The sequence below is a fragment of the Barbatula barbatula genome (genome assembly GCF_947034865.1).
Source record: "Barbatula barbatula genome assembly, chromosome: 12".
Classification (NCBI taxonomy): Eukaryota; Metazoa; Chordata; class Actinopteri; order Cypriniformes; family Nemacheilidae; genus Barbatula; species Barbatula barbatula.
In genome coordinates, this window is record NC_136775.1 from 16,084,608 (window position 1) to 16,112,167 (window position 27,560).

The window sequence follows — 27,560 nt, forward strand, 5'->3', positions numbered from 1 at the left end:
TAAAAATCCTGATGTGTCAAATACTTATTTTCCCCGCTGTACATTGGATTCGCCGGCATATTTTGTACAGCAGCCCTTAATGGACAAACAACTCTACAACGCGCATTTCCATTTCCTCTCCCCTGCAGTATAGTATTGAAACAGATCGCAGATGATCCGTACGGATCGTGCTCTACGGTTCGGAATGCATGTGACCCGAGGATTAACTGTACATTTATTCATCATTGAGCAAAAGAGTTAAACGCACTCTCGCTCTCCAGTATCTGGACGAGTACAGTATTAAAGCGATTCCAGAAAAACAATGACACTCAAAACTGCTCCATCACACAGCTAATATTACAACAACATATCTTGGTTCAAACAAAAAGAAAGTTAGTTAGTGATCCATGGAATCAAAGCAACATGAATCAAAGGAACCTCCTTGGTGGTGATTTTAAGACGATATTTCTCTTCAACGTCTCTCTGCTGGAAAGTATCTCCATAGATATCGATGAGTATCTCTACTAAAAGCGGGTCCTATTGTGTCTCTGCTGGAAGTATTTATAAGACACGCTGTTGCAGCCTACGACATCTTTTTGAACTGTGATGGCCATCGTCATTGTTGCAAATCCACTATACAATATGCACCTTTAAGTTCACTGCTCAATGCAACGACACCTTCAAAATGGTGCATCAATGACGTCACACATAACAAACCCACTGACAAAGAACGATTCAGGCCAAACTTCTGCTCATCAGACATGTCCAAAATATTTCCCTTTGTGCCATTAAAGGGCTTGACTTGTTGACCGGTTTATACTGTGATCAATTTTCAACTCTTCCATCTTAATTTCAAAGGATGTGTGTTAATAGATGCTCCTAGAAGAACATTTCAATGCAGGTATTATTTACGTAATCATAAGTAGTACTGCACGATTAATCATATCGCAATCGTGATGTCAGGCTATGCAATTACATGACGGCAATTGCGATTATATTAAAGAAACAAGTGCATTCCTGGACGTGACAAGACATCGATTTTAAGAGCTATTTGCCCATTTTCTATGCGAGAAAAAAAACGAGTCGTCTTGTGTGGCGGTGGCGCGTGTGATTGGTCATGTGACTTGCAGGGCGCAGTGTGGAGACGCGAGAATATGGATGCAGAACAGACCGACACTAAACTAGGAAAAATTCTACCTCTGTTATTTGGCGATATTGTTCTTTCAGGATATCAGACACTGAGCAGAGAGAAGTACTGTGCAGAATTTGCTAAACTAAAGTTGTAAATAATAAAGTAGGCCTACTAAATAGTTTTAGAAAGACGATTCAACCAGTTGATTGAGTAACAACCATTTAAAGTAACAACAAAGATTATTGTTTAAATTGTACAGAGTGAACCACACATTTATATCCAGTTTATTTTTCAAAAGAGTTCATATAGTATATGTTACATCCTGCTTAAATGTCAGTTTGTTGGGATTATTTTCCTAAAAATGTGTACATCCGTATTTATGTTCTATTTGTTTAATTTACCTGTACTGTATGCAAGTTAATTTAATTCAGTAATGCAAAGATGTTACTGTTATTTAATTTTATAAAATTGTATTTTAATTTGAAAACATTGTGCAATTCTAGTTCTCAGTTGAGAAATACTAATTTCAGCATTTTCAGTTATCTGTTTGTGCATTTTCCTTGATTGCAACCAAGTTGACTGATTATACACAGTTTATCGTAATCGCAATTTTTACCTCAATAATCAGAATGTGACATTTTCCTCAAATCGTGCAGCCCTAGTCATAAGACAAAAAAACTACTGAAATGAAACTATTGAGGAAAAATCTTGGGAAGCCAACCAAAGACTGTGTCTTACATATGGGGTCAGAATTTTTGCATTATTCTAAATAAATAAACTATGATCCGCAAATAAATGTAGAGTTCCACAAAAAGAAATGGTATTCACAAATAATTACAATGAGATTTGCAAATAAAAAATATTTACACACGTATTTTAATGGCATTTATTTGAAGATTACTTTCTGCACATCTGTGAATCGATTTCTGTGCATTTGTGAATCGTGCACAAAAACAATTCAAATGTAACGCTTCATAAAAAGCTCACAAAGCCTTTCACAGGTGGAGTACAACGCCTACAACTAGAGGAACATTTTCCTGAACTGCAAGCAGAACTATAAGAGGAACACTCTTTGAAGTTGACACTCTCAGAATCTGTGCACTGTAAAAAGTGATTTTTTGATCTTGTAAATAATGGAAACATTATTCAAGTATGTTTTACAAATACTATTTTGTCTTTTTACTTGAAAATTGCATGTTTAGATTAGATTCAACTTTATTGTCATTACACATAACGAAATGTAGTTTAGGTCTAACCAGAAGTGCAATTAGCAAGTGCAGGATATACAGTTAGAATAAATACAGAATACAATATTGAGAAAATATTATACAATGGGCATGGATTATGAAAATATTTTACAGTAGGTGTGTTCTATGAAAACAGAAGTTTAATTCAGTACATTACTTGAAGTTTCTTTGTCATTTATTGTTCGAAAATACATATGTAAATTTAAATACAATCTCCTAAGTAATATTTGTTTTTTGTGTGAAGTTTTGTGATGTGTTGATTGTTTTGTAATTTTGTGTTAGAAAATGATTGTACTGCTGCTCATCTTGACCAGAACACTCATGTGAAAGAGAATGTTTATCTCAGAGAGGTTTTCCTGGTTAAATAGATCAAATAAAACATTTTGTCAACATTGATTTTTACACTTATATTAATAGAACAACACGTCATCAAAAGACATACGAATACACATATGGAAATATTAACATTCTACTTTTAAATGATATTTTTGCACATACACAGAAATGTATGTAATAAATGTATATGTGATGAAGTGCAGGTTTCAGTTCATAATAAATGTCATAATAAAAGTCTCAAGTCACAGGGTCTCTTTGAAAGTGCCTGTTGGAATCCCTTTCCAACATGCTTATGTGCGTTCTCCAGTGTGATTTCTCGTGTGCCAGTCAAGACTTGATTTTTGTATGAAACTCTTTCCACACTGAGGACATGTGTATGGACGTTCTCCAGTGTGAATTTTCGTATGCCCCTCAAGATGATGTTTATGTTTAAAACTCTTTCCACACTGAGGACATGTGAACGGGCGCACTCCAGTGTGAATTCTCATATGTGCCTCAAGACTTGATTTCTGAACAAATCCCTTTCCACACTGAATACATGAATACGGATGCTCTCCGGTGTGAATTTTCATATGTATTTTAAGATTAGAGTTTTGTATGAAACTCTTTTCACACTGAGGACATGTGTAAGGGTGTTGTCCAGTGTGAATTCTCTTATGTGCCTCAAGATTTGATTTCTGTACAAATCCCTTTCCACACTGTGGACATGAATATGGAAGTTCTCCAGTGTGAATTCTCATGTGCCCTTGAAGACTTGATTTTCGTATAAAACTCTTTCCACACTGAGGACATGAGTGTGGCTGCTCTCCAGTGTGAATTTTTATGTGCACCACAAGATTCTGTTTGTGTGTGAAACTCTTTTCACACTGAGGACATGTGTATGGACGTTCTTCAGTGTGAATTCTCTGATGTGCCTCAAGACTTGATTTCCGTTCGAAATTCTTTTCACACTGAAGACATGCGTATGGGCGCTCTTCAGTGTGAATTCTGATGTGGTTCTCGAGAGTAGTTTTGTGTTTAAAACTCTTTCCACACTGAGGACATGAGTATGGCTGCTCTCCACTGTGAATTCTCATGTGCACCCCAAGATTCTGTTTGTGTTTGAAACTCTTTCCACACTGAGGACACGTGTATGGACGCTCTTCAGTGTGAATTTTCATGTGTACTTCAAGACAGCTTTTTAGTCTAAAACTTTTTCCACAACGAAGACATGTATATGGGCGCTCTCCAGTGTGAATTTTCATGTGATTGTCAAGCGTCCATTTGTGTTTGACACACTTTCCACACTGAGGACATGTGTATGGTCGTTCTTCAGTGTGAATTCTCATGTGCCCTTGAAGACTTGATTTTCGTATAAAACTCTTTCCACACTGAGGACATGAGTGTGGCTGCTCTCCAGTGTGAATTTTTATGTGCACCACAAGATGATGTTTGTGTATGAAACTCTTTCCACACTGAGGACATGTGTATGGACGTTCTCCAGTGTGAATTCTCGTGTGTCCCTCAAGATGATGTTTATGTTTAAAACTCTTTCCACACTGAGGACAGTTGAAAGACGTGCCTGCTTGTGTTCTTTGCTTTCTTTTTGGAAAGAAAATCTTGTTTTTTGGTAAACTATTAGAAGCCATTTCTAGCATTTCAGGATTCAGAGGTTTCTGACACTGATGTTTCTTCTTATCCTCATTAAGTTCATCACTTTCATCCTCCCACAAATCTGAAATGCATAAAAACAACAATGCATTTAATTTTATAGATTACATTTGGATGTTTTAGATTTACTTCTGTCATATCCATATAATAACAAAATCTTAGATATGGGATATACAGAACTTCTTAATTACACGACTCATTGGAATGCTTGATTCTGATTGGCCAATCGCGACATTTGCAGGTTTCGTTATTTCCAGATAACAACCGCTCAAAACAAATAACACACAGTAACCCAGATGCTGCAATTCATTTTGACAGGTGCAGTTTAATATTACAAAATTATAAATATATATAAATAAAGTAAAAATAAAATATATAAATATGTCTTTTAATAACATATACGACATTATATTTACAAATTATTAAACCAAATTGTTTGTGACATTTGAACGTCGCTTCTTGGTCGTTTGTTGGTCTTATTTCTGCGATAACAAGTGGCTGACTGTACATTATTCCTTACATAACAGAGGTTCTCAAACGGTGGTTCATGTACCACTCGAGATACATGAAGAGACCCCGGTCTCTAACAGGAAATTAAAAACTAATTTATTATTTAGATTTCATGTTTTAAATACAATTTCAAATGTTTAATACTTGATTAATATATACGGAATACATCTCAGCCTATGTGCAATTTTAATATAGTTGTAAGAATTATTGTTTATTTATCATTGGTTAATGTAACTCAGGCACGTGATGGGCAGCTCAAACACAGACCAGGAGCAGACAGACGCTTGTGAGTTTCTCTCTCTCTTCCGACAAGCTGCGTGCAGATTAAGTTTCTTACGTATTTCTGAATTTAAACGCTGTTTAAAACTGTTGTTATTGCTGTAAATTGCTAATTCAACAAGCTTCTGCATCTATGTGAAGTTAAATCAATGAAGCATAGGTTGTGATTTAGTTTTGACGTCCCACTGCAGTACTCTAAGTCTCTGTTTGTTATATACACCTATTAACTTGATATTTAATTATACGTATATTTATTTATTTTCTGTGTTTCATTTTCTTTCAACATTCTTTGTCTTTAATATAGGTTTGTAGTATGTAGCCCTGTTTACTGTGCACTACAGAATAGTGTTTTGTGTCCACTATTACTACTGACTAATCCCTCATGCAGAATTCAAATTATTTGTGTTGCCTTCATGACCATCACTGAATTCTATCTATTGTAATGTTGTATATGAGTCTCTTGATCGTCCTCAATGTAAAAAGATGAATCTCAACATCATACAGAGTCAAATATACAGAAATGCTGAAAAAGCTAATATTCTGGAGGACCAGGGCAAGCAAAAAAAACTTAAACTACAATGACTAAACAAACAAACTTGATTGTTCAGGTAACATCAATAATCAGGAGGATTCAAAATGTTGACCCGAGCTATTTTGAGAAATTCAGTTACTATTCTTTAGTGTGAACATTGTTAACTTTTTATTTGTGCAATAACTTGTTCAGGGCAGGACTAAATAAAAAGAAACCTTCATTTACAAAATTCCCATTATTGTTCCCAACTTTACAGCATTTTCCAGATTCTGCAAGGCGATGTAAACTTTTGGCCTCAACTGTAGGTATATTTTTTTTACTTAACTGATCTAAATTTAAACAGCAAAACCTCATGAACGGCCTTCACAATCATTACTGAAGAATCAAGAATGGACACCAACCTCTTTGTTCCTCAATATCTTCCTGTTGCATTCTGCATGGGTCTGGATCACTCCTCCTTTTTGACATTCTAATTTTTTACAAAACTGTTACACTGAACATGCCTGTTGTATGTAGAACAGACCTGCCAAAAAAAACATTTACATATTAACAACTTTGAGCGAATGTGTTCACATTTGTTTATTGTACAAATGTAGGATTTATAAAACAGATATGGTCTTGTCTTCCTACTTGGTATTTTTTCTAACTTGTTGTAACACCCCGTGTTTTGAGCATAGCTTTGGTTCTTGTGCCTAGCCTGTGGTATCATGATCTAAAACTCATACTCGTTGTCTTTTCTGTTGTGATCTTTGCTTGTCATGTGCCAGCGACTGGCAGCGATTGACAGAGCTACATTCATTTCAATCCGAGAAAGCAAAAGTACACACATCCTTTACTTAGGTAAAGGTACAGATACTCATGTTTAAAAGTACTCTAGTATAAGTTGAAGTTCTGAATAAACTTGTTTACTTGAAGTATGGGCTCTAAAATGTACTCAAGTAAAAAGTAGCCAATACTGTTTTAGAGCCACGCTCGTAACTGGACCTCACAACTGAACTACCATTTTGTAGAACACAAACAAAAAACAAAGTTTCCCATCACCTAGGCCACATCCTACCATCTTGTCCTTAGAAAAACAACTCAAAATTATAATAGACTTGTGATGTAAGATAAGAGCATAATCTACAAGCGTATTGCTAATAATTGTGACAATTATTTGTTTTGCTTTCCGCCTTGGTCCGTGGCAGCTTCATAGACTACAATGACATTGTGAGGCGGGGCGAGGGGGGGTTATATTAGTTTGCTAGATGGCCATCTGTCAAAACATTAAAAACAATTATATCAGGGCTCCAGACTGCCACCAAATCGCGTTTTGCAACCAGTTTTCAAGACAGCGTGAGCAAATGTGGAATCTCTTCCAGTTGTTATTGAATGATGTCTTTAGTACTTTTCTGGACCTTGGCAAAAACTGACACCATGATGTCTATGAGGAGGCCTGGAAATCTGTCACCTAAATATCTTCATTTGTGCTCCGACATGATGGGGTTTACAGTACTTATTTTATATATCTGAAATCTATGTGCTGGAAAAAAATAGATGCATGACTAGAATTGTGTATGTTGTTAAAATCATTAAGTCAGAAAAAATATAAGATATTAGATTTAAAAAGCCAAATTTAAACTAAAGAAAAATCGATCTTTTGCATGTATTATTTTCATATATTTAGATATCTAATGTAAGTCATCTTGTGCAAATTCTAATATCGCATATGCATGCATGTTCAGTCAGTGCCTTACTGAAGTTTATTCTATTTGTCTTTACAGCAGCAAACGGAGGATTATGTTCATCAGCATGAAAGACCCCAGTGAGCAACAGTTTCGGCAACAATTAACTTGTACTTCATGTGTACAAAATGGCATTGCTTTTTATACATTCATATTAACAATGAGTTTTATTAATAAAATAGAGTTTCAATTAGCATCTACTGGGGTTTTGCTTTGGTACCGAAATTGGTACAGAGAACCATGGAATTTTACTGGTATTGGTACCGACTACTAAAATGTTGGTACTGTAACACAATTTAATATAATAAACGACCACAACTATTTACATTTTGCATCTCTTTATTTGTGCATCATAACATATTGAGCCAAAAACTGAAGTTTTGCATACTGTGACAGTACGTACTGAATTGGAATAATGAATTACCTATCGGCCGTTAAAACAGTACGTTCTATACAGTATGAGTGGGATAAATACATTTCGGTCATACTGTGTACGCAATGTTTTATGGTCATGTGACCCGTATGCTCTTTGACCTATGACGTATTAACAACAACCTTGATAAAAACATTTTTAGTCACGAGAAATTCCTTTATTGACACCTACATTTAGGGCTGGGCGATATGGCTTAAAAAAGAAATCTCCGATTTTTTTCACACCAAACCCGATTTTCGATTTTAATCGATTTATTTTTTCTATTTAAAAACAAACTACAACTGACAAAGAGCTTGCTCAAAACAAATGTACTCTTTATTTTGTTCTGATTTTCCTTTATGCAGTTTAATCTAAATTGCCCATTGGGGGATAAGTGTAACAGGAAACAAGCCTTAAAACATGTTTGTAAACGAGATGGCAGGCCCTGCCGTTGTAAACAGTGAAAATATATCTTATCAGTTTTCTAATAACCTCAAACTTACAGTGACACAATGCACCTTCAAAATAACTTAAAATATAAATAAATAATTTAATTGTGTGTCCCTTTTTGGTCAAATAAATGTGGTAAAAATGACTAAATTAGATTGTACAAAAATACATACAGCCATGGTATTCGTAAAGTGCAAACAAAACTTTAAACGGTTTTCCTGAATCCCTGAAATTGTAAACAAAATGAAACATCTGCATCCATTACTTTAGTTTCAACATTCTTCATTTACACATTTTTAGCCAGGAAGACAAGCCTGTCTACTACCTCTGGTTTGAGACATGCCCGGTTACATGTAACAATGCCCTCTCCCACACTGAAAAGCCTATCTGATGGGGCACTTGTAGCAGGGACAGCCAAGTGTCATTTGGCCAGATTACTGAGCCTTGGGTAGTTTGGTTCGTGACGCTTCCGCCACTGAAGTGGATCAGCGTCTGGGTGTTCCGCTACCCTCTCAACAAAATCCATGTCGCAATTAGACGAGAGCCGCTAGCCAGAAGCCCCTCCCATGACGTGTATTTCACTCACGAATGGCGCGAATTACACGCGTGAATGAAGCGAGTAAACTCAAAATGTTCCAACTACTGGCGAATAGCTTGTTTTATTCGCGCAACTCGCATTTGGTGTGAACACTCGGGAGCGTCGCTCGTAGAAGTTAAAGAGAAAACCGATTTTCATTTTAAAAAAATCGCCCTAAACGTAAAATTCGAGTTAATCGATAAAATCGATTTATCGCCCAGCCCTACCTACATTAAAAACATACAATTGAAATCTGTCCGTTGCTCAGCTCCTGTGGCATCATGGGATAGATAAATGTCCATTCCGATCCACACTCACGAATCTCTGCAGAAGAAGTACACCATCCGATACTTCTCGCCTACCGTTTTTTTAATACGGAGGTTTCGGACATACTATTCATGAGTATTCATTTTCGCCTCCCTCTATAATATGGAAGTAGGCGGTTTCGGATGCAGCCATCAATCCGCCTAATGTGTCGCACCGCCCCCTCATCCAAACTGTACTCTTGGTTGTCACAGCCACCATCACAGCCCTATTCAGGAGTGTGGAGAGGAGTTCCCATAGCGGAGCATTCCGCAATGTCTAGAGACCGTTCTCGAAAAGGGAACCATGGTTAAGGGAATGAAAGGGCTAACCTTAGCCAATACTGGAGTCATGAGGATTCATGTGTTAAAACTGTCCAGGTTAACTACTAGGGATGCTCCGATCAGGATTTTGGCAGCCGATACTGATCCCGATGCTTCAAGCTTTATATAACTGATATGTAAGCTCTCTGTTCACCTTTAACCTTTTTTCAGTTAAATTCACACTAAATAGTTATAATTATATTACAAATGTGGGGGAAACGACAAAAAAGTCCACCACTTCTTCCACAAGTCTGGCTACGGTCCTGAGTACACTGAGACACTGTAAGGTTCAAAATGGGATCAATTTGTGTTCTAAAGTTAATGATGAACATTTATGCGAACGGGCCAACATCTATACAGTAAAGACAGCAAAGCAAAACAACGTTAAATGCGTAACTTAAACTGACTGATGAATCATTAACGTTAATGCTTATAAAAGAAATCTAGACATATTTTTTATCAAGAAGTTATAAAAAAACGACAGACCCTCTACATTATTCGACACAGTGTTGCACAATGTTAGCGAACTGAGCCCACAAGATAAACGGTAAACACTCTTCACCAAAACAATGCTAACATTAACGTTACTGGCTGATGAAACATTTTAGCTTACAAACGTTACACAACGTACTAACACAAAACTATACTTTTAAAAATGTAATACATATACTTACAGGCTTAGGTTCGACGCGTGCTCGAAATGAAGTAGGTACAAATATAATGTAAACACATGTAGGACGCTAGATCTGTGACGTAGACCACTGATAACTTAAGACTTCCGTTGTCAAAATAAAGGTCACATCAGGCAATGTAGCCCTTAGCATTTTTTATTAAAATTTTCTTTGTTTACTCTTCAAAATAATTTATATTTAGGATTACAGCACGTAATGCCTGTTTTAATTCATCCACGTTACTTTAAAACATTATGATAATTAATACATTTTGATATTTTATATTTTGATACCTCAAATCTCTTATTATAATTTTTTAATTGCCATCAGGAAACCACAAACAGGCACATACAGTAGAGAAGTAAAAAATAGCTTAAATGCATTATTTTCTCTTTGGAAAAATATTGTACAAAAAAGAATAAATATACATACTGTGTTCTGATTAATAAGTCCTTTTATTATTATGGTCTTATTCTTTTTCAAATAGTATGTAAAAACTGTTCTAATTGGTGAAACTGCCTCAAATGTAATAAATGTTTCCCTTAATGTCTAGTGAATCAATGTGCAACAAAATGCTGTTGTTCTAAGCCAACAATACAAGTTTAATATAAAAAGAAATGTATATGAAAAATATGAAAGGTCTTGGAAAGGTAAATTGTGTTTAAATGAAAACACATAAAAACTTTTGGTTTTGTTCAAATGTTTAAATATTTGTGGTCAAAATGATCTCACAATGTTGTTGAATAACAACAAATAACGTAGTTTAATAACGTAATAATAGGGTTAAATAATGTTAATATATAGAAATATTATATTTGTTCTCTTGGTAAATTCGGACTTTGTGAATGCTGTAGGGCCGGTTCTAAACATTTTGAGGCCCTAGGCAAAACTTACTTTGGAGTCCCCTCACAGTACCCCAAAAACAGTCACTTTAATACATATTCGACTTTTTCATTCACATAAGACATAACGGGCTGTTTTCGTGTGTTTTTGACATAACCTTGTATTTTACAGTAACGTATATAAGATGCAAAAAAGACGCGACAGACAACTTGCTTGTAGCTTTGCGCTGTCTACGTGTGCACGCACTTCAAGAGAGAAATTGATTGACGTTGCTATGACAACACGTGGCATTTGCACACCTGTCAAATTCATTAAAATGATCTCTACACGATTTGAAGATGTAAGAGTTAATTACTTCTACCCTAAACAATACCAAAAGGGTTAAACAAATGAACCATTTTGCCTTGCTGTTTTAAAACGTTTAAAATCACTAAACACTTAAATCTATTTACTACATCTGCCTGCTAATATTAAAAAAACGTGACACAAATATGTAAACTGTTGACATTTTAATTACATGGTGCAGCGGCTGCCGTTTATTCACATCACCGACGTTGGCCGACGCAAAGAATTGTGGGTTATCTCTAACAACGAAGGATACACCTCGTGTCCACCTAACTCTCGTGAAAGGTCGCATTAGAAGGGTGCATACGGAGTGTCCTACCTGCTTTTATGGAACGAGACAGCCTTGATGACGTAGCAGGCTTCAAATGACACCTCCAGAGTACGCAGCTTTGCTTTTTTCTGTCTGGTTACTGACATTCTTCCAAATATCTTCCTTTCTGTTCAGCAGAACAAAGACATTTACACAGGTATGGAACAACCTGAGGGTGAGTAAATGGATAAATCGGAAATGAATGCATACTCAACGAGTAGGTACTTAATTTCAGTTAAGTAAATACAGTTTTCCCTGAATGTGTGTAGTATGAATGCGATCCGGCGAATCCCCATCCTTTTCTCATTTTTCTAATGAACTTAAAATGCTTGCTGCCTCTCTTGATGCATTTTCAAATGTAAAAGCAATGTGCCCTATAACTCGTTGCTGATGCTTGTAAGAAGTTACCTTCTATAAATGTTTTCACTAATTTTCTTTTTTGTTATTGCTATTCATGATTGTACACTTAATGTAAAACTAATTCTTACATATTGTAATTGCCAATTTTTGAGAATTGTAAATTGTTAATATTGTTTATTCAATGCCTTTTTTGTATGTAAACGTGATTATGTTATTAATAAAAAAATAGCCCACGAATCGGGACATTGATTGTAAACTGCTGCTAATTATTTTTTTGTCTGTATTCTGCCTGTTGGTTGATGTCTCTCAAGATACATTGCTCTAATATGCATTCTATTGTATTATAAAAAATAACCTGAGAAAATCTCTTCTGTGGTGTTTTTTATATGTGCGAAGTATGTTTTAACATGGAAGTTATCCAAATGTTATCTGACCATGCTCTCGTTTAACTTTTAATTCCGCCTCATCTGTTCTTTTCCTTAATTATCCATAAAACTACACCATTTTTACAGGTCTCTAAATTTTTCGTTTGAATAAATAAGTAATTCGATTTTGGTAATTCATTGGTTCAGGATTTATTTGTGTTTTGTAATTATTGGTTTATGAAAGGTGATCAGAAAGTTGAATCGCGCCAAAGTGTATCCGTTAAACCGCACCTGATTAAAATGACCTTGTGAATAATTATCATGTATTTAGTTATGTCTGCGAGTTAAAAAAAATATTTAAGCAATATTTAATATTATAAAGGGCAAATATACATGAAAAAAGCGTAAATAACTGCTAAAATATTAATGTTTTACATTTAATAATAATTTTATATTAGCCTTACAATAATTAACAACATGTTTTATCGTAGGCGCGGCTTAGACTGCTTTGCGGTGGTATTCTGTCCCGAGGGCTCATGGGACATAGAAGCATCTCAAGATACATCGGTGAGTGCTTCAGATTCTGGGCGTAACCAGTACGCCATCCGGGAATTTCTTACCTTTTCTCTTACTACATAGTGTCGTATTCGGACGCAGCATTAGTATGCACGTCCTAATCGTCTACTGTTTTATGAACAACGAGGTTTCGCACTACTTTGTAGTATTTCGGATTCAGCTAAGGATTTTCATTTTGGGGTGAACGATCCCTTTAATAGGACTAAACAAACAAAACTGGAAAAAGGGTCATTTGATGCATGATAAATCCAGGAATAGAAGCAACAGACGGTTGTGTTTTAGCATTGCATAAACATTTCAAGCAAATAAGTATTACAGATGATGCAAGAGTAAACATTGTCAATATAAAAATGAACATGCTTACTTGTCTTCTCCAGTATAAATTCTCGTGTGCCCCTCAAGATGATGTGTATGTTTAAAACCCTTTCCACACTGAAAACTGTACTTCAAGAGTTGATTTCTGTGTGAAACTCTACCCACACTGACGATATGTATATGGTCGCTCTCCAGTGCCTCCTCATGCACCACAAAGTTCTGTTTGTCTTTGAACCTCTTTCCACACTGAGGACATGTGTATGGACGTTCTCCAGTGTGAATTCTCATGTGGTCCTCAAAATGACATTTATTAAATTCAATTCAATTTTATTTATATAGCCCTTTTCACAATGTGCATTGTTCCAAAGCAGCTTTACAGGGGAAATTAAAAACACAAAAAAGGGAAAACACAGTACATTAATAGTTTGACTTGTTATATAAACTAAATAATATCTAATGTCAGCAGTCTCTCGTTTATTTAGTATATGTTGCATTAAGTGAATGCTTGGCTGAAAAGATGTGTCTTTAATCTAGATTTAAATTGGGTGAGTGTGTCTGATCCTCGATGAGTATCGTATTTTTTAGACCTGGTTAAAACTCTGGCAGCTGCGTTCTGAACTAACTGGAGTTTGTTTATTGATGAATCAGGACAACCACTAAGTAGCGCATTACAGTAGTCAAGTCTTGAGGTCATAAATGCACAAATAAACACCGCGTCAGCAACACAGAATATTTCGTAATTTGGCAACATTTCTTATGGAAAAAGGCTGTTTTGTGACATTTGAGATGTGATTTCGAAATGACAGGTTGCTGTCTAATTTAACGCCTAGATCTTTTACTGTATTTGCAACTTGCAGTTTATAATCCGAAATATTTGGTTTGCGTGTCTTTGGTCCGATAAGTAATATTTCGGTTTTATTAGAATTTAAAAGAAGGGAATTACAGGTCATCCAATGTTTTATATCCTCAATGCACTCTGCCAATTTGGATAGCTGTGAGGAATCATCTGGTCTTGATGAGATATATAGCTGAGTATCCTCTGCATAGCAATGGAAGCTAATTCCATGTTTTTTAATAATGTTTCCGAGGGGCAGCATGTATATGGAGAACAGCAGAGGTCTTAGAACCGATCCCTGAGGTAATCCATAATTTACTTGCGTTAGATTTGATGATTCCCCATGTAAATGGACAAATTGATGTCTGTCTGACAAGTGAGATCTGAACCATTGTAGTGCCTGTCCCTCAATACCGGTATAATTGTGTAAGCGATCTAGAAGTATGTTATGGTCTATGGTATCGAACGCAGCACTAAGGTCAAGCAGGACCAGGAGTGAGATGTTGCCTTTATCTGATGCTATAAGCAGGTCGTTTGTAATTTTAACGAGCGCAGTTTCAGTGCTAAGATGCGATCTAAAGCCTCACTGAAATTTTTCGTGTATGTCATTATTTGGTAAGAAAGAGCGCAACTGAGTGCACACTACTTTTTCTAGTATTTTAGACAGGTATGGGAGATTTGAAATCGGTCTATAGTTTCCTAGTTCATTTGGATCTAAGTTTGGTTTCTTGATTAGAGGCTTAATGACGGCCATCTTAAAGGGTCCTGGGACATGGCCTAGATTATTTGACGAGCTGATAATGTTATAAATGGCCTAGATTGCAACGGGTAGTAGCTCTTTTAATAAGTTAGTTGGTATTGGGTCTAATAAGCAAGTTGTAGGTTTAGATGTTGCAATAAGTTTAATAAAATCTTCCTGTTTTATAGGTGAAAAATGCTGTAGCCTTTCTTTTGGAGCGGTGGTTGGTACTAATTCATAGGACAGACCTGGAGGTTGAGATTTTACTATTTTGTCGTGAATATTTTCGATTGTCTGTGTAAAAAATGTCATGAATTCATTGCTACCGAAGTGCGGCGAAATAGACAGGTCAGTTGATGTCTGTTTATTTGTTAATTTAGCAACTGTGCTAAACAAAAACATTGTTTTTGTTGGTTTCAGGTTACGGAGATTTTTTCCATTTGTGCTCTAGTTTACGTGTTTCTCTTTTAAGGGAGCGAGTGGTGCTATTGTACCGTGGTGCTATATTTTTCTCATTAATCTTTTTTGACATTTATGTCTGAATCGCTTTCCACACTGAGGACAGTTGAAAGACGTGCCTGCTTGTGTTCTTTGCTTTCTTTTTGGAAAGAAAATCTTGTTTTTTGGTAAACTATTAGAAGCCATTTCTAGCATTTCAAGATTCCATGGTATCTGACACTGATGTTTCTTCTTATCGTCATTCAGTTCATCACTTTCATCCTTCAACAATTCTGAAATGCATCCAAAAGAACTATGCATTAAATATAATGGATTACATTTGAATGTTTTAGATATTCTAATACCATTTCCATATCACAAACATAAAGTAGCCTATAACAGAATCTTAGATACATGCTGTACATCTAAGGAACAGTTAAAGTAAAACATTTACAATACCCTTGCAGAATTTGGAAAATTTGAGAAAAATAAGAGGAATGTTGAATAATAAGGTAAACTTTTTTAGTCTGCCCTGAATTATTTTTAGCCCTGCCTGAAGTGCAGCGAAGTCTGGGATTACTGAAATCATAATTATCAACACAAGAATACAAAGCGCTTTGGCAAACTTGGTCTCCTAGCAATATTTACATTTTTATTAGACTTTTTTCAATAAATTTCAATTTTGAAATTTTAGGGCAGTCATATTTTATTTATTTATTTGTATTTTTTATTCCCTTTATCAGTAACACAGCCATCAATTTTCCACTCTTTTGGATGAGTTTAGCCTACTACTGTATGTTTAATTTCTTAAAAGTATTTATTCTCTTTATATGCATTCAGAGACTGGACCATTGGACTAAGTTCAGTTTTTGCTGCTGGTCTTGCGTTTAGTGTTTAGTGATACTGTAGGTGTGTCCCACTTCCACTTCCACTTCCAAAGAAAGTTTAACTTTCCTTTAGCTCAGTGGTAAGAGCATGGCACTAGCAATGCCAAGGTCGTAGGTTTGATCGGTTTATGCGGTTACATGTATTGCGTGACTCAAGCTGCGTGTGATGACGTTCAACCAAGACTCAAGTACACTGCTGCGTATGCTTTCGAACCACTGTTGCAGTAGTTTGATGTCATGTGCGTCGAAGACACGTTACAGCAACGGAGGCCCCACGTCAAGCCTGATATACACCACATATTAGCAGAAAACTATACTTTTTGAAAGTGTTATACACATAACGTTCAATCATATTACAGCCTGTGGATCGGAGATGCTTCAATGAAGCACAAACTTTCAGGACAGGCGTTTTTCGAATCCCTCGTTCCCGAATCCAAGATGTTCATATTACCAAGATGCGCCACTGCCATCACAATGAATGGCGAGGTACGCAACGCTCAAATATGGCCGCTCCAGCGACGGAAGTCCCGCCTTCCAGTAAAACGAGCCAATAGTCAACCAATAAAGACTGAGATTCTCTAAGACGAAGCTCTCGAGAGGCGCTTGCCAACATGTGCGCATGCGCAATATACGAGGCGACCTCGAAAAAGCTTATTTTTTATCGCTATTTAAGAATAGCAAACCATAGTTATGACACAGTTCATGACACGTTTACTTGTTGATAAAGAATATGCTGTTCAACTGTCCCTTTTGCAAGCGATTTTGGAAACACCTGCGTTCCCCCATTCAAGTAGATCGGACTTGGACTCGCTATGACGTAAATAACTGCTGGGAGACGTTGCAAACATGGCCACCGAGTGGCACGACTTCCGTTGCATAAGAGGTCGTCTGCAGTCTTTACTGAGATACTCTTATTATAGGGGAATGGAAGGGTCCAATTGGAGAAAGCGTAACGGCTAACAAAACCATTGACACACGTACAACAAACCACGCGTTAGCATTAGCCGTTAAGCTTTTTTGTCCCTCCGCACCGACAGATGGCGAGTGCGCGCACATAGAGTCGTTGAAACGTTGCTAGCGCGCGGCGTTTGTGGGTAATATACATGGCGGAAACCTGAATCTGCTCTTGGAGTGAACAATTTTTGCTTTATCTCTTTACAAGTCAAAAGAGTTGGATTAAATACGGATTTCCCGTGTTGTGCAAGTTTTTAAACATCAGTGAATTGAAGAGAATGGCTGAAACGGGCTTAGGTAAAGCGATGTTTATATTCACTCACAGGAATAAATACTGCAGCACTTACTGACGCTGCTGGCCATGTAAACAGATGATTTGTCGAAAACGTTTTCTTCCTTTGAGTTTAGATTTAACTTGGGTGGTTTGTTTCGTGAATAAAGCTTTTGTTTACAGCGCATGTTTTAATGACAAGATGATCTAGCTGCATTTATTCGCTTCAATTGGTCCAGTACTGTATAGCAGACAACGTCATTGGAGTTTTGTATATGTTGCGTGCTAACTGTCTGAAGTTATGGTGTTTATAGTTTGCATTGGCAGTCACAAAATAATGGCCGTCGTGGTCTGAGTCAAACATTTGTCAACTGCGTCTGTTTTCTCTTCAGAACAAGCTGGTGACATGAAACATGACAGCTCTTCGTCTCCTGGGATCTCGGATCAAGAGAAGGAGATGGCCATCAGTGCTTTTCAGGCCTTTAAGGTCAATTACATTTATTCACACACCGGAGCGGGTGATACGTATGCATCGATTTCTTGCCATTGTTGACAAGTTGTGCTTTGTTGTTTTTGTAGGCTGAAAGCTACGAAGAATCTCTGAAACAGCTTAACAGCCTTCAGGAGTTGAACAAGGACGATTACAAGATTGCCATGAATAAAGCGGTGACTGATTTCTATAAAAGCGGCCAGACAACAACCAGCACACTGAAGCATACGTTACTGACCTTGAAGAAGCAGGTTAGATATGACTAACTCATTTGTTGAATGCGTCGATGTGTTTTGATAAGCTCCGCAAACGTGTTTGTTAGTCATGAAACCAAATTCCTGTCAGAGGCATTTCGTGGTTTGGTTTTGTGCTGAGATTTGGGCTGTGGTTATAGTAAGGAATGTTGTTCGAGCAAAACAGAAGATGTTGACCGAAGAAAATACCTTATTTAGCTAAATCTGGACGTGTGGGGGATGGATCTGTACATTAAATAGTGAAATGTCATAAGTCAAATGTGCCACCGAAAGATTGTGTACTGATGGTAATTCATCACTGCATGCAGATGCACACAGCTGTGGATGACACTGATGGTTTGGATGACGTCGAGAACAGTATCCTCTACTACAACCAAGCGGTGATTCATTACCACTTGCGACAGTATTCAGAAGCTTTATCCATCGGGGAGAAGCTCTACCAGTTTCTCGAACCTTTTGGTACGTTTAAGAATGCGCATGAAATCTGTTATTTTACAGCGCTTACAAGTATGAAATAATTTTTTAAGTTTAGTGTGGCATGGCTTGATGGGTTTCTCTGTCCTAGAAGAAAGGTTTGCTCAGGCTGTTTGTTTCCTGCTGGTGGATGTTTATCTGCTCACCTTCCAACCTGAAAAAGCCCTGCATCTGCTGGCCATGCTGGAGAAAGTGACTGTCAAAGAAGGAAACAACAAGAATGGCAAAGGAGAGGTGATACAGATTTGCATTTTTTTATTTTGTTTTATTAAAGATGTATATTGTTTATCATAACTGTCAACTAACAATTTTCCTACTATTATTATGTTATGTCATTAATATTATGGGGCTTTCCTGTAGCTCAGTGGTAAGAGCATGGCACTAGCAATGCCAAGTTTGTGGGTTTGATCCCAGGGGATTGCACATACTTAGAAACAAATTTATAGTATAAAGCAACGTAAGTCACTTTCGATAAAAGCGGCTTCCAAATGCATACATGTATATGTATTATTTTAAAATTCTAGTGTGACATATCGCTTTATTGTTTTCTCATTCTGTGTTTCTAACAGAGCTCCAACAGCACAAATAAAGAATCTGCGGCTCATAAAGCAGAGTTCACAGCTTTGATCGAGGCGGCCAAGTCAAAGATGCATCAGGTGAGAAAGTAGTTTAAATGAATGTCAAATGTGTTTAAAGTGTGATGCCGCTGTACTGTGCAGATTATTTGGGTTAAAATGTGAATATTGATTTGATCTAAAATGCATCAGAAAGAATATGATCAGCTCCCGACTGTTAAATGTGTTGGAATAAACAAGAAAATAAAACTAAAGTTAAACCTTTTGCCATGTGTTTGCAGTATAAAGTACGAGCCTATATTCAGATGAAGTCCCTGAAAGCCTGCAAACGAGAAATCAAATCTGTGATGAACACATCTGGAAATGTGAGTAGATTCATTTTGCAGTCATTCCCATAAACATTTATTTTTACAAAAACCTGTAAATTTGACGCTTGCAATACTACAGATGATGGTCAAGTATGCTTTTAAATACTAACGCGGAATGTATGTATGTTTGGATTCTCCCTCAAGTCTCCACCCTCCCTTTTCCTGAAGAGTAACTTTGAGTATTTGAGGGGAAATTATCGTAAAGCTGTAAAACTCCTCAACAGCTCAAACATTGCAGAGCACCCAGGGCCCTTGAAGACAGGTAAACGCACTGTTTTTTGTTTGTGACAATCCGTGTGATTTAGTTTGTTTTGCCTAAACAATGTTACTAGCTCAGTTTTTATCAGCTGGGATGTGATTGTTCATATTTATGAGCAAAGTTTTCTTTTCTCATAGGTGAATGTGTGAGGTGTATGTTCTGGAATAATCTAGGCTGTATTCATTTTGCCATGGGGAAACACAACCTGGGTCTGTTTTACTTCAAGAAAGCTCTTCAGGAGAATGACAACACATGCGCTCAGATTGGGGACGGCAGTAATGGACAGGGTGAGAGAGAAAAAGCAGCAAATCAAAAATTCTGTCCCTTTCGAGTTGTTCCAAATCTGTATGCATTTCTTTGTTCTGATGAACACAGAGAAAGATATTTGGAAGAATGCTTATAACCAGTTCTTGAACCCCATTGACTACCATATATTTATATATATATATATATATATATATATATATATATATATATATATTTGTTCCGTTGAATACAACATTTTGTAAGAATGTAGGACAGCAAACACTTCTGGGCCACCTTTGACTACCATTGTCATTTTTCCTTCTATGGTAATCTGCTTTCTTGTAGCTCAGTGGTTATAGCAGGGTGCTAGCAACGCCAAGGTCATGGTTTCAATCCCATGGTTTCAAATACAAATTTATTAGTATCATGCAATGTAAGTAGCTTTTGGATCGTTTACAATAACATCAAAGTGTTGTTGTTTTGTCAAATAAAGAAAATAAACAGGGTGCGTTATCTGCCGTCTCCACTCGGCTCACATAAGTCATTTCTGAAATGCATCAATGATCCAAAACTCTGCAAATAATTATCACACAAACAAAAAATTGATGTCTAAAGAAAGCTTAAAATGTCTACTCTTATATGGCCTATTCAAATGGAAATAAAAGATTCTGTGTTTATGTAATATGCGTGAAAGACAGGTACAGTTGATAATCACAAGGCCTTTAGTCCAGAAATGTGCACATTATGGGAAATATAGTTATACTGAAACACGCTTACTTCGTATTTCTTTGGAAAGACTGAAGAGTTTTAAGCTCCGTTCAACTATTAAAAACTCTGTCAAACAACATCTGTTTCTTTCACGCGACAACTATTATGACGGCAGGGTCCTAATACACTCGATTTCTCACGACACATGCAGACAGATGATTTTCTGATTTGTGTTGCGTTGTGTTCTCCTGTCTTCAGTGGCAGAGGAAATGTTTCCAAAAATAACACAAAGATGTATTTTATTCAAATGTACAAATGTAAATACTTTGTATTTTCTTTGATTATCTAAAAGTAACATGAGATAAGAAATGTTTCATTAGAAAATATACCCCACCTTTAGTTGGCCATATTTACACTACATAGACCTACACTGTCAGTGATTTTTCGTGGGCAAAAAAAAATCGCGCAGCCCTATGCCAAATGTATAAATGTAAATGTAAGTCAATGCTGTCCAAGAACTGTTTGGTTACAAGCATTCGTCCAAATAGCTTTCTGCCAAACAACTTAATGTAGCCAGGCTTGTAACAACTTTCTGGGTGAAATGTCCCTTTAGGATGTTCAAGGGATTATTATTTATTTGTTGCAATATTTCTTCCACAGGAGCTAAAAAGTTTATCGGCATCCCCATGTGCGCTCTGTTAGCCAATAAGCGCTATGAGCTGCTGTATAACTGTGGCATTCAGTTGCTTCATATCGGCCGGCCGTTGGCAGCATTTGAGTGTCTGATGGAGGCGGTGCAGGTGTATCACTCCAACCCTCGACTGTGGCTCAGACTGGCAGAGTGCTGCGTCACAGCCAATAAAGGGGTACAGATCTTGACCTCTGTGTGTTTGTGATATTCCTGCTTTTCAATGTGACAGGGAAATATGTTATTGCATTGTTTGAAATCTTGTGGGTGTCTTTCATACTAAAAAAGTGTCCTTAAGTTGTTTAAAATGTGTTCACAAATTCTTTTTTAAATGCTTGATCTTTTAGAATGCTTGGTTTGTCTTAAAAGTTTTAAACCACTTTTTTTCTTTAGAGCTCAGAGCAAGAAACAAAAGGCTTGCCCAGTAAAAAGGGAATCGTGCAGGCTGTTGTTGGCCAGGGCTACCACCGCAAGATTGTGTTAGCATCACAGTCCACACAAAACGCCATCTACAGGTGAGCAACGTCTTATTAGGCCTGAGTTTGTATAGACACCACTTTACTCATAAATAAGGGTGTTAAATCTAAACTTTTTTTGTGTTTAGAAAGCCTGAGTTAATGTTTCTGTAAGTAAGTGTAATGACATGGTTGTTCCAGTAGATGGCATCCTGTTACTATTCTTCATAGAAGAGTGACATTTCGATAAATTGAGAGATTCGGTTAGTTAGTTAGTAAAGGTTAGTTACTTTCCAGGGGTAAGATTAACCCAAAATGCTCATGAATCATTGAAGTTAAGAAATGTTTGTTTTGTATACAGTCACCAAAGGGTGTCCAACAAGCTCTAATATCATAAAATATTAGATATAGATTATGTAATGTACCACATGTGTTTTAGCTGTTATTTAACACATGTCTATGCTTGGGTGTTTAGTGAGGGTCAATCAGGAGCAATCCCAGTGGCCAGTATGGAGTTTGCAGCGATCTGTCTGCGCAACGCTTTACTCCTGCTGCCAGAGCACCTACAGCACGACAGCAAATCAGACAACGGCTCCAAGAGCTGCAGCCAATCAGGCAGCACAGAGAGCTGCGGGGAAACCAGCGACGCCTGCAGGTATCCACACCTGCACGCAGTACCACCAACCCGCACTCGTTGCAGGTTCCTTCACGTGCGAACCAGAAATATTAACAACTGCATAAACACACACTTTTGGGTTAAGGCATTCGGACGCTCTGTGTTTAATCATTGATGCTGTTTTGAGTCGACCTGTTGACCTTTTGCTTTGATTGACAGCGGGAAAACCCAGGAGGGAGACAAGTTCATTCCTGCCGCGCCCTCGTCCCCCTTGAGAAAGCAGGAGGTGGAGAACCTCAGGTGAGATTACGGTGGACTGTTCTGGAATGAATGCGTTTGTTGTTTTTAGAGGTGTGAGTGAGCTCATCCCGTTCGGTCGCAAATGTTGTCAGCTAATACGTTTTTCGAGACACCAAGGGGTCTTCCTCAAGAGGACACATCCATTTGGCACACAGATGTCTCAAAACAAAAACAAATGTTATGGGATTTAAATCTCATAACAAATGCGCAGTACATTTGGTACTTTGGTTATTCAAATTGTAGACAAGATCAAGGCTAAACAATGCACCAATTGATAATTACATTGATAGTCGTTGTTTAAACGCTTTAATGTCCATTATTTGAACCCATGCTTGTTATGCTCCACCGTTTGCCTCGGGCGGACCATTTCTGCCCTTAGAGGAGAATAACCCCTCCTCCTGACTCATACCGCACTCCTCTCAATTATTATATGCCCCCACTTCACACTTGTGTTTTTTTGGGCTTTGGGGATTGATTAGAGCCTTCGCCCCACTCGCTCTCTCCCCTCCCCCTCACGTTTGATCCAGCAGGCCGGCCGGATGTGGTCTCTGGTGAAGGGAAGGTGTGTGGATTGTGTTGACCCTGCACAAACACCCTTATACAGTGAGACTTTTATGAGCGCGAGCACCATTTACTCAAACGCCTCTTCCTGGAATCCTGCAGGCTATTGTGTCACTGGCATTTCCTCTTTTCTTTTGCTCTCTCTCACCATTGGCCTGTAAAGGGGTGTTTGGTATCGAGGCATTTAGGATACCAACAAAACATGATGTGCCGATCATCATTCGCTAAAAAACCTTTTTGTGGACCGTCAAATTTCTGCCCATTTAATTGTTCATGTTTTCAATAAGATTCAACTGTTGATATTTATTCCGTAAAAATATGTCATTCATTCAACCATGAGCAACTTAAAAGGTTTAAAATGCATATGTTTGTGTGTGGAAATCGGCCTTAGCAAATGGTGCTCATTGTTATTTTGTGTAACGTTTGCCTCTCTTCACAGACTGGCTCACAAATATCACATTTCTTACTGGTTCAAGTCTCAATTGATCATTTCTTCTCCAGGTGCTCGATTCTGGCCTGCAGTGCGTATGTGGCTCTTGCTCTTGGGGACAACTTAATGGCCCTTAACCATGCTGAAAAGCTCCTACATCAGACAAAGCTGTCAGGATCGCTCAAGTAAGTCCATCTCTCTGATTTATATCTTTCATGAGTCGTCCAGTCAGAGCCACAGTAGCATTCAGTAAATATTTTAGCTCCTTCAATGCCCCTCGATTGACAGCTGCTCCAGCCAGTCCTGAGTGACTGGATGCTTGGTGCACAACTTCGTGAACATCTGTATCTTGTTTGGTTGCTGTTTTTGGTTAGTTTGCTTCATTCCGGCTGGATTTCCCAGACACAAGTAGTGAATCACCACTATGAGTCTGATTTAGTCAGTTTAGCTTTAGTCTTTGTCTTTGGAAGTGGGTTTAAATAATGTATCTTGGTAGTAATGTATCTGGAATCAATATTTAATGAGTTGTGCGATGTGCTCTCAGGTTCCTGGGTCACCTATATGCTGCTGAAGCCCTGATCTCACTTGACAGAATCTCAGATGCCATCGGACATCTCAACCCAGAGAACGTGACCGATGTGTCGTTAGGTGTGCCGCTCAGCGAACAAGACCAAGGTACGATATCACACAAGCAAGCATACAGGAGGAAAGTCATGCTTCGGTACTAAATTTTGATGTGTGTTTGTGCTGGTGCTGACCCCACAGGTTCTGAAAAAGGTGATCTGGATCCTGTTGAGTCATGTGAGTAACTCCACATGTCGTCATCTCTTTGATATTCAAATTTGACATTTTTATCTCCTTCTGTGTTACACAAAAATAACAGCTTGTGTTTTTGATACACAATCAGAGTTACTATTGCTTTTTTTATTATTTAGCATTTGAATACTGAAGCATTTGGAGCATGGGGTGCAGCTATATTTGACATAAGTTATATGTGTGTTGTAGCAGGGAAGCAGACTCCGTTATGTTACCCCAGCTCGGTGAGCTGTGCCCGGGCCACGATGCTCTTTAACCTGGGCAGTGCGTATTGCCTGAGAAGCGAGTATGAAAAAGCCCGCAAGTGCCTCCATCAGGTGAGCACACCTGTTCGCGCTAGTTTTTTGTCCTGGTTAACACAGAGTTCGAGTCATGAAAGTGTCTAGATTTAATCACTTATTTGCCTTTGACTTTCTAACTTGCAGGCTGCTTCAATGGTGAACACGAAGGAGATTCCTCCAGAAGCCATTTTACTGGGTGTTTATTTAGAACTGCAAAATGGTGAGTCACAGGCATCAGTCTGTAGTTTATCTTAAAAACCTTTTGAAATCGCTATGTGGAGAAAACTGCGATTTTGTTTTGCTGACTACTTTCATTAAATCACATTTCATTAATTACATTTATTATAAAAATATTTGTTTGTGGATGACTGGAAGCAAACAATGGGAAAAAATAACCAAGGTGACAGATACTGTGACTACGCTGTATTTAGATTTATTCGTATTTTTTTAATTATTAGCCGTTTTTAAACTGTTCACACAATCTCCTGGGGTTACACAATTACCTTCCCTGTTCTCTCACCTTGAATGAACCTATCGGGTGCTGTAAGCAGAATTTCTCAGTGATTGTATATACTCCTACAGGAAACACACAGCAAGCCCTACAGATCATCAAACGGAATCAGCTCCTCCCATCCGTCAAGGCTGACTCCTCCCCCGACCTCCGCAAGAAACCACCTCCCTTCCACACATCCCAGCCCGTACAGCCCATACAGACACCCACCCCCTTCACGCAAGTACAGCGCAAGTGATGCACCGGCACAACCCCCCTCTCTAAAAACATGCAGAAACATATATAAGATATTATTTATGAGGCTCCAGCAACTCAACGGACGGATGGATTGAGAAACGCATGTGGACTGGTTGTCTGTTAAAGACTGTTTTGTGTTTTGGGGTCTATGAAATGATAAATAAATTTTATTTACACTTAGTGGTGTGACGTTTATGAGCGGTGCCAAATAAGCGCCACGTATGAAGACCAAGTCTACTGAAAGGAGAATGACATCATGTGACTATATGACAACAAAAATCAATGGATCAAAGGTTACGTTCTTATTAGCATAAAATCATGAACACTTGTTTAACGTTAGTCCTAACAGGAAATATTCAATTGTAAAAGAATGACATTTTCTTTTTTTTAACGTGTACACGTTTCTCTTTTGCTGGTGCATACAGACTGAAATAAATGTGCACTGATAACCGAAAGTGTGGTCTCTGGTGTGGGTGGACAGATGTCGGCTTGCTTTCATGTGTGGTCTCTTCTTTTTGCCCTCTTTTCTCAGGGTGGCCCATCACCTTTCCCAAGCTGGCTCATTCTTATGCTAAATCCCTTGCCCCCTCCCTCCCTCCCTCCCCACACCCTCTGTTTTTCCACCCACATTGCTCTTCATTGTTACCCAGAGCTCCTCTCTGACATGCTGTCAGGGATCTGAGAGAGCTCTTCTTTAAGCTTTGATGGAAAAGATACTGTTCTGCAGCCATCTGAGGCCAACACTTGAAGCAATGCATGGTATTGGTTCTTAATCCTTCAACTGTCATGACAAGAAATACTTCAATGAAAAATAACTCTGAACTTAATCGCTGACTTGATTCTTTTAAGATGTATTGTGTGGATGTTATCTTTGCAGACATGTTTGTCAATAATTGTTCATGTTTTGTCACTGAAACGGCCAGCTAATGTAAGTATTCTTAACATGTGTGGTTTATATTAAAACAAGATTCATCAAACAATACATATTTAAATAATTGAATCTAATTTATACACCAGTGGCTTACACCCCAGCCGGTTCCATCTGCCGTCTCGCAAACTTTTCATGCAGGCTCCAGCTGTATTTTGCTGACCTTCCGTGCTACGCCCTGCTCCGACCTTTGACCTGCTGGTATGCAGGGACGCCCATTTCTCAAACAGCATTGGTGGCTTTGAGAAGCTTTTGTCAAGTAATTTAGACAGAACAAAGACTCCTTGTGATAACACTTTCTAAATTGCTGTGTGAAATATTTTTCATCCAGTTTAAGAAGAGCTGTTACCATAACTATGTATTTCAGTGAGTGAGCTCTTTCATTAAAGTAACCGGATAAACCGTTGCTTTATACAGATCTCGGCGAAGAGCGTCTCAGACTGACCTTATATAGCATGTTGGGCTTTCTAACATCCATCATGAGCTGGAGGGGAATTCCTTTGCTGTCAGAAATATGTTCCCCTGTCGTTCAGAACAGCCACAGTTAGTTGGATTACACGCTTTTCCAGACAACACAGAAAATGGATTGTTTGCAGAAACTAGTGCTCCGTTCCAAAAGCTCATGAGCTGCCTGGGAGTGTTTTGGGGGATGTGAGAGTTTCTAGGCTGTCAAGCTAGATGTGGCTGACAAGTCAGACTCTAGACTTGGCATGGACATGGATAAGTGGGTGGATCATCCTGGTCAAGACCCCTATTGGGAAAAACAAGCATACTAACATAATAGATGGCAGTTTGCATGTATTGGTACAAGATGGTCAAGGTCCCCACTTCTGATATTTCAACTGGTCAATGTAAACCAGCTACCACATACCGTTATCACTGTTAAGGGAATGTCAAAAAAATGATTTAATCACGGTTGGTCAACATAATAGGTTGTGTATTTAGAATTCAGGTGTATGTCAACTTCTGGACAGGGTGACCAGTGTAAGTTGTTATTTTG

General features: G+C 37.9%; 2 protein-coding genes across 2 annotated transcripts; one reads left to right on the forward strand and one right to left on the reverse strand.

The window, feature by feature from the left end:
• Nucleotides 1-1,989: 1,989 nt before the first annotated feature.
• LOC306901370 (uncharacterized protein) lies at nucleotides 1,990-10,224 on the reverse strand. Its single transcript, XM_079469055.1, has 3 exons — nucleotides 10,129-10,224; nucleotides 6,067-6,188; nucleotides 1,990-4,408 (listed from the first exon to the last, which is right to left on the reverse strand). The coding sequence occupies exons 2-3, from the start codon at nucleotides 6,131-6,133 to the stop codon at nucleotides 2,985-2,987; spliced, it is 1,491 nt and encodes a 496-aa protein (XP_079325181.1). The 5' UTR covers nucleotides 6,134-6,188; nucleotides 10,129-10,224; the 3' UTR covers nucleotides 1,990-2,984.
• Nucleotides 10,225-16,952: 6,728 nt separating this feature from the next.
• Nucleotides 16,953-26,617, forward strand: cnot10 (CCR4-NOT transcription complex, subunit 10). The gene is made up of 19 exons (XM_079469771.1): nucleotides 16,953-17,389; nucleotides 17,756-17,850; nucleotides 17,943-18,104; nucleotides 18,416-18,566; nucleotides 18,676-18,815; nucleotides 19,151-19,237; nucleotides 19,438-19,521; nucleotides 19,669-19,786; nucleotides 19,921-20,070; nucleotides 21,398-21,603; nucleotides 21,819-21,940; nucleotides 22,356-22,535; nucleotides 22,716-22,796; nucleotides 23,859-23,972; nucleotides 24,332-24,462; nucleotides 24,553-24,588; nucleotides 24,793-24,920; nucleotides 25,029-25,104; nucleotides 25,467-26,617. The coding sequence occupies exons 1-19, from the start codon at nucleotides 17,371-17,373 to the stop codon at nucleotides 25,631-25,633; spliced, it is 2,247 nt and encodes a 748-aa protein (XP_079325897.1). The 5' UTR covers nucleotides 16,953-17,370; the 3' UTR covers nucleotides 25,634-26,617.
• The last annotated feature ends 943 nt before the right edge of the window (nucleotides 26,618-27,560 follow it).

What these genes read in the sequence shown, in the direction of transcription:
- LOC306901370 (XM_079469055.1), bottom strand. Translation starts at nt 6,133, where the DNA reads ATGTCAAAAAGGAGGAGTGATCCAGACCCATGCAGAATGCAACAGGAA. An exon ending in AGATATTGAGGAACAAAGAG is followed by an intron (nt 4,409 to 6,066) that starts GTTGGTGTCCAT and finishes TATGCATTTCAG; the next exon opens with ATTTGTGGGAGGATGAAAGT.
- cnot10 (XM_079469771.1), top strand. An exon ending in TGATGAACACATCTGGAAAT is followed by an intron (nt 19,522 to 19,668) that starts GTGAGTAGATTC and finishes TTCTCCCTCAAG; the next exon opens with TCTCCACCCTCCCTTTTCCT. An exon ending in AAGCTGTCAGGATCGCTCAA is followed by an intron (nt 23,973 to 24,331) that starts GTAAGTCCATCT and finishes ATGTGCTCTCAG; the next exon opens with GTTCCTGGGTCACCTATATG.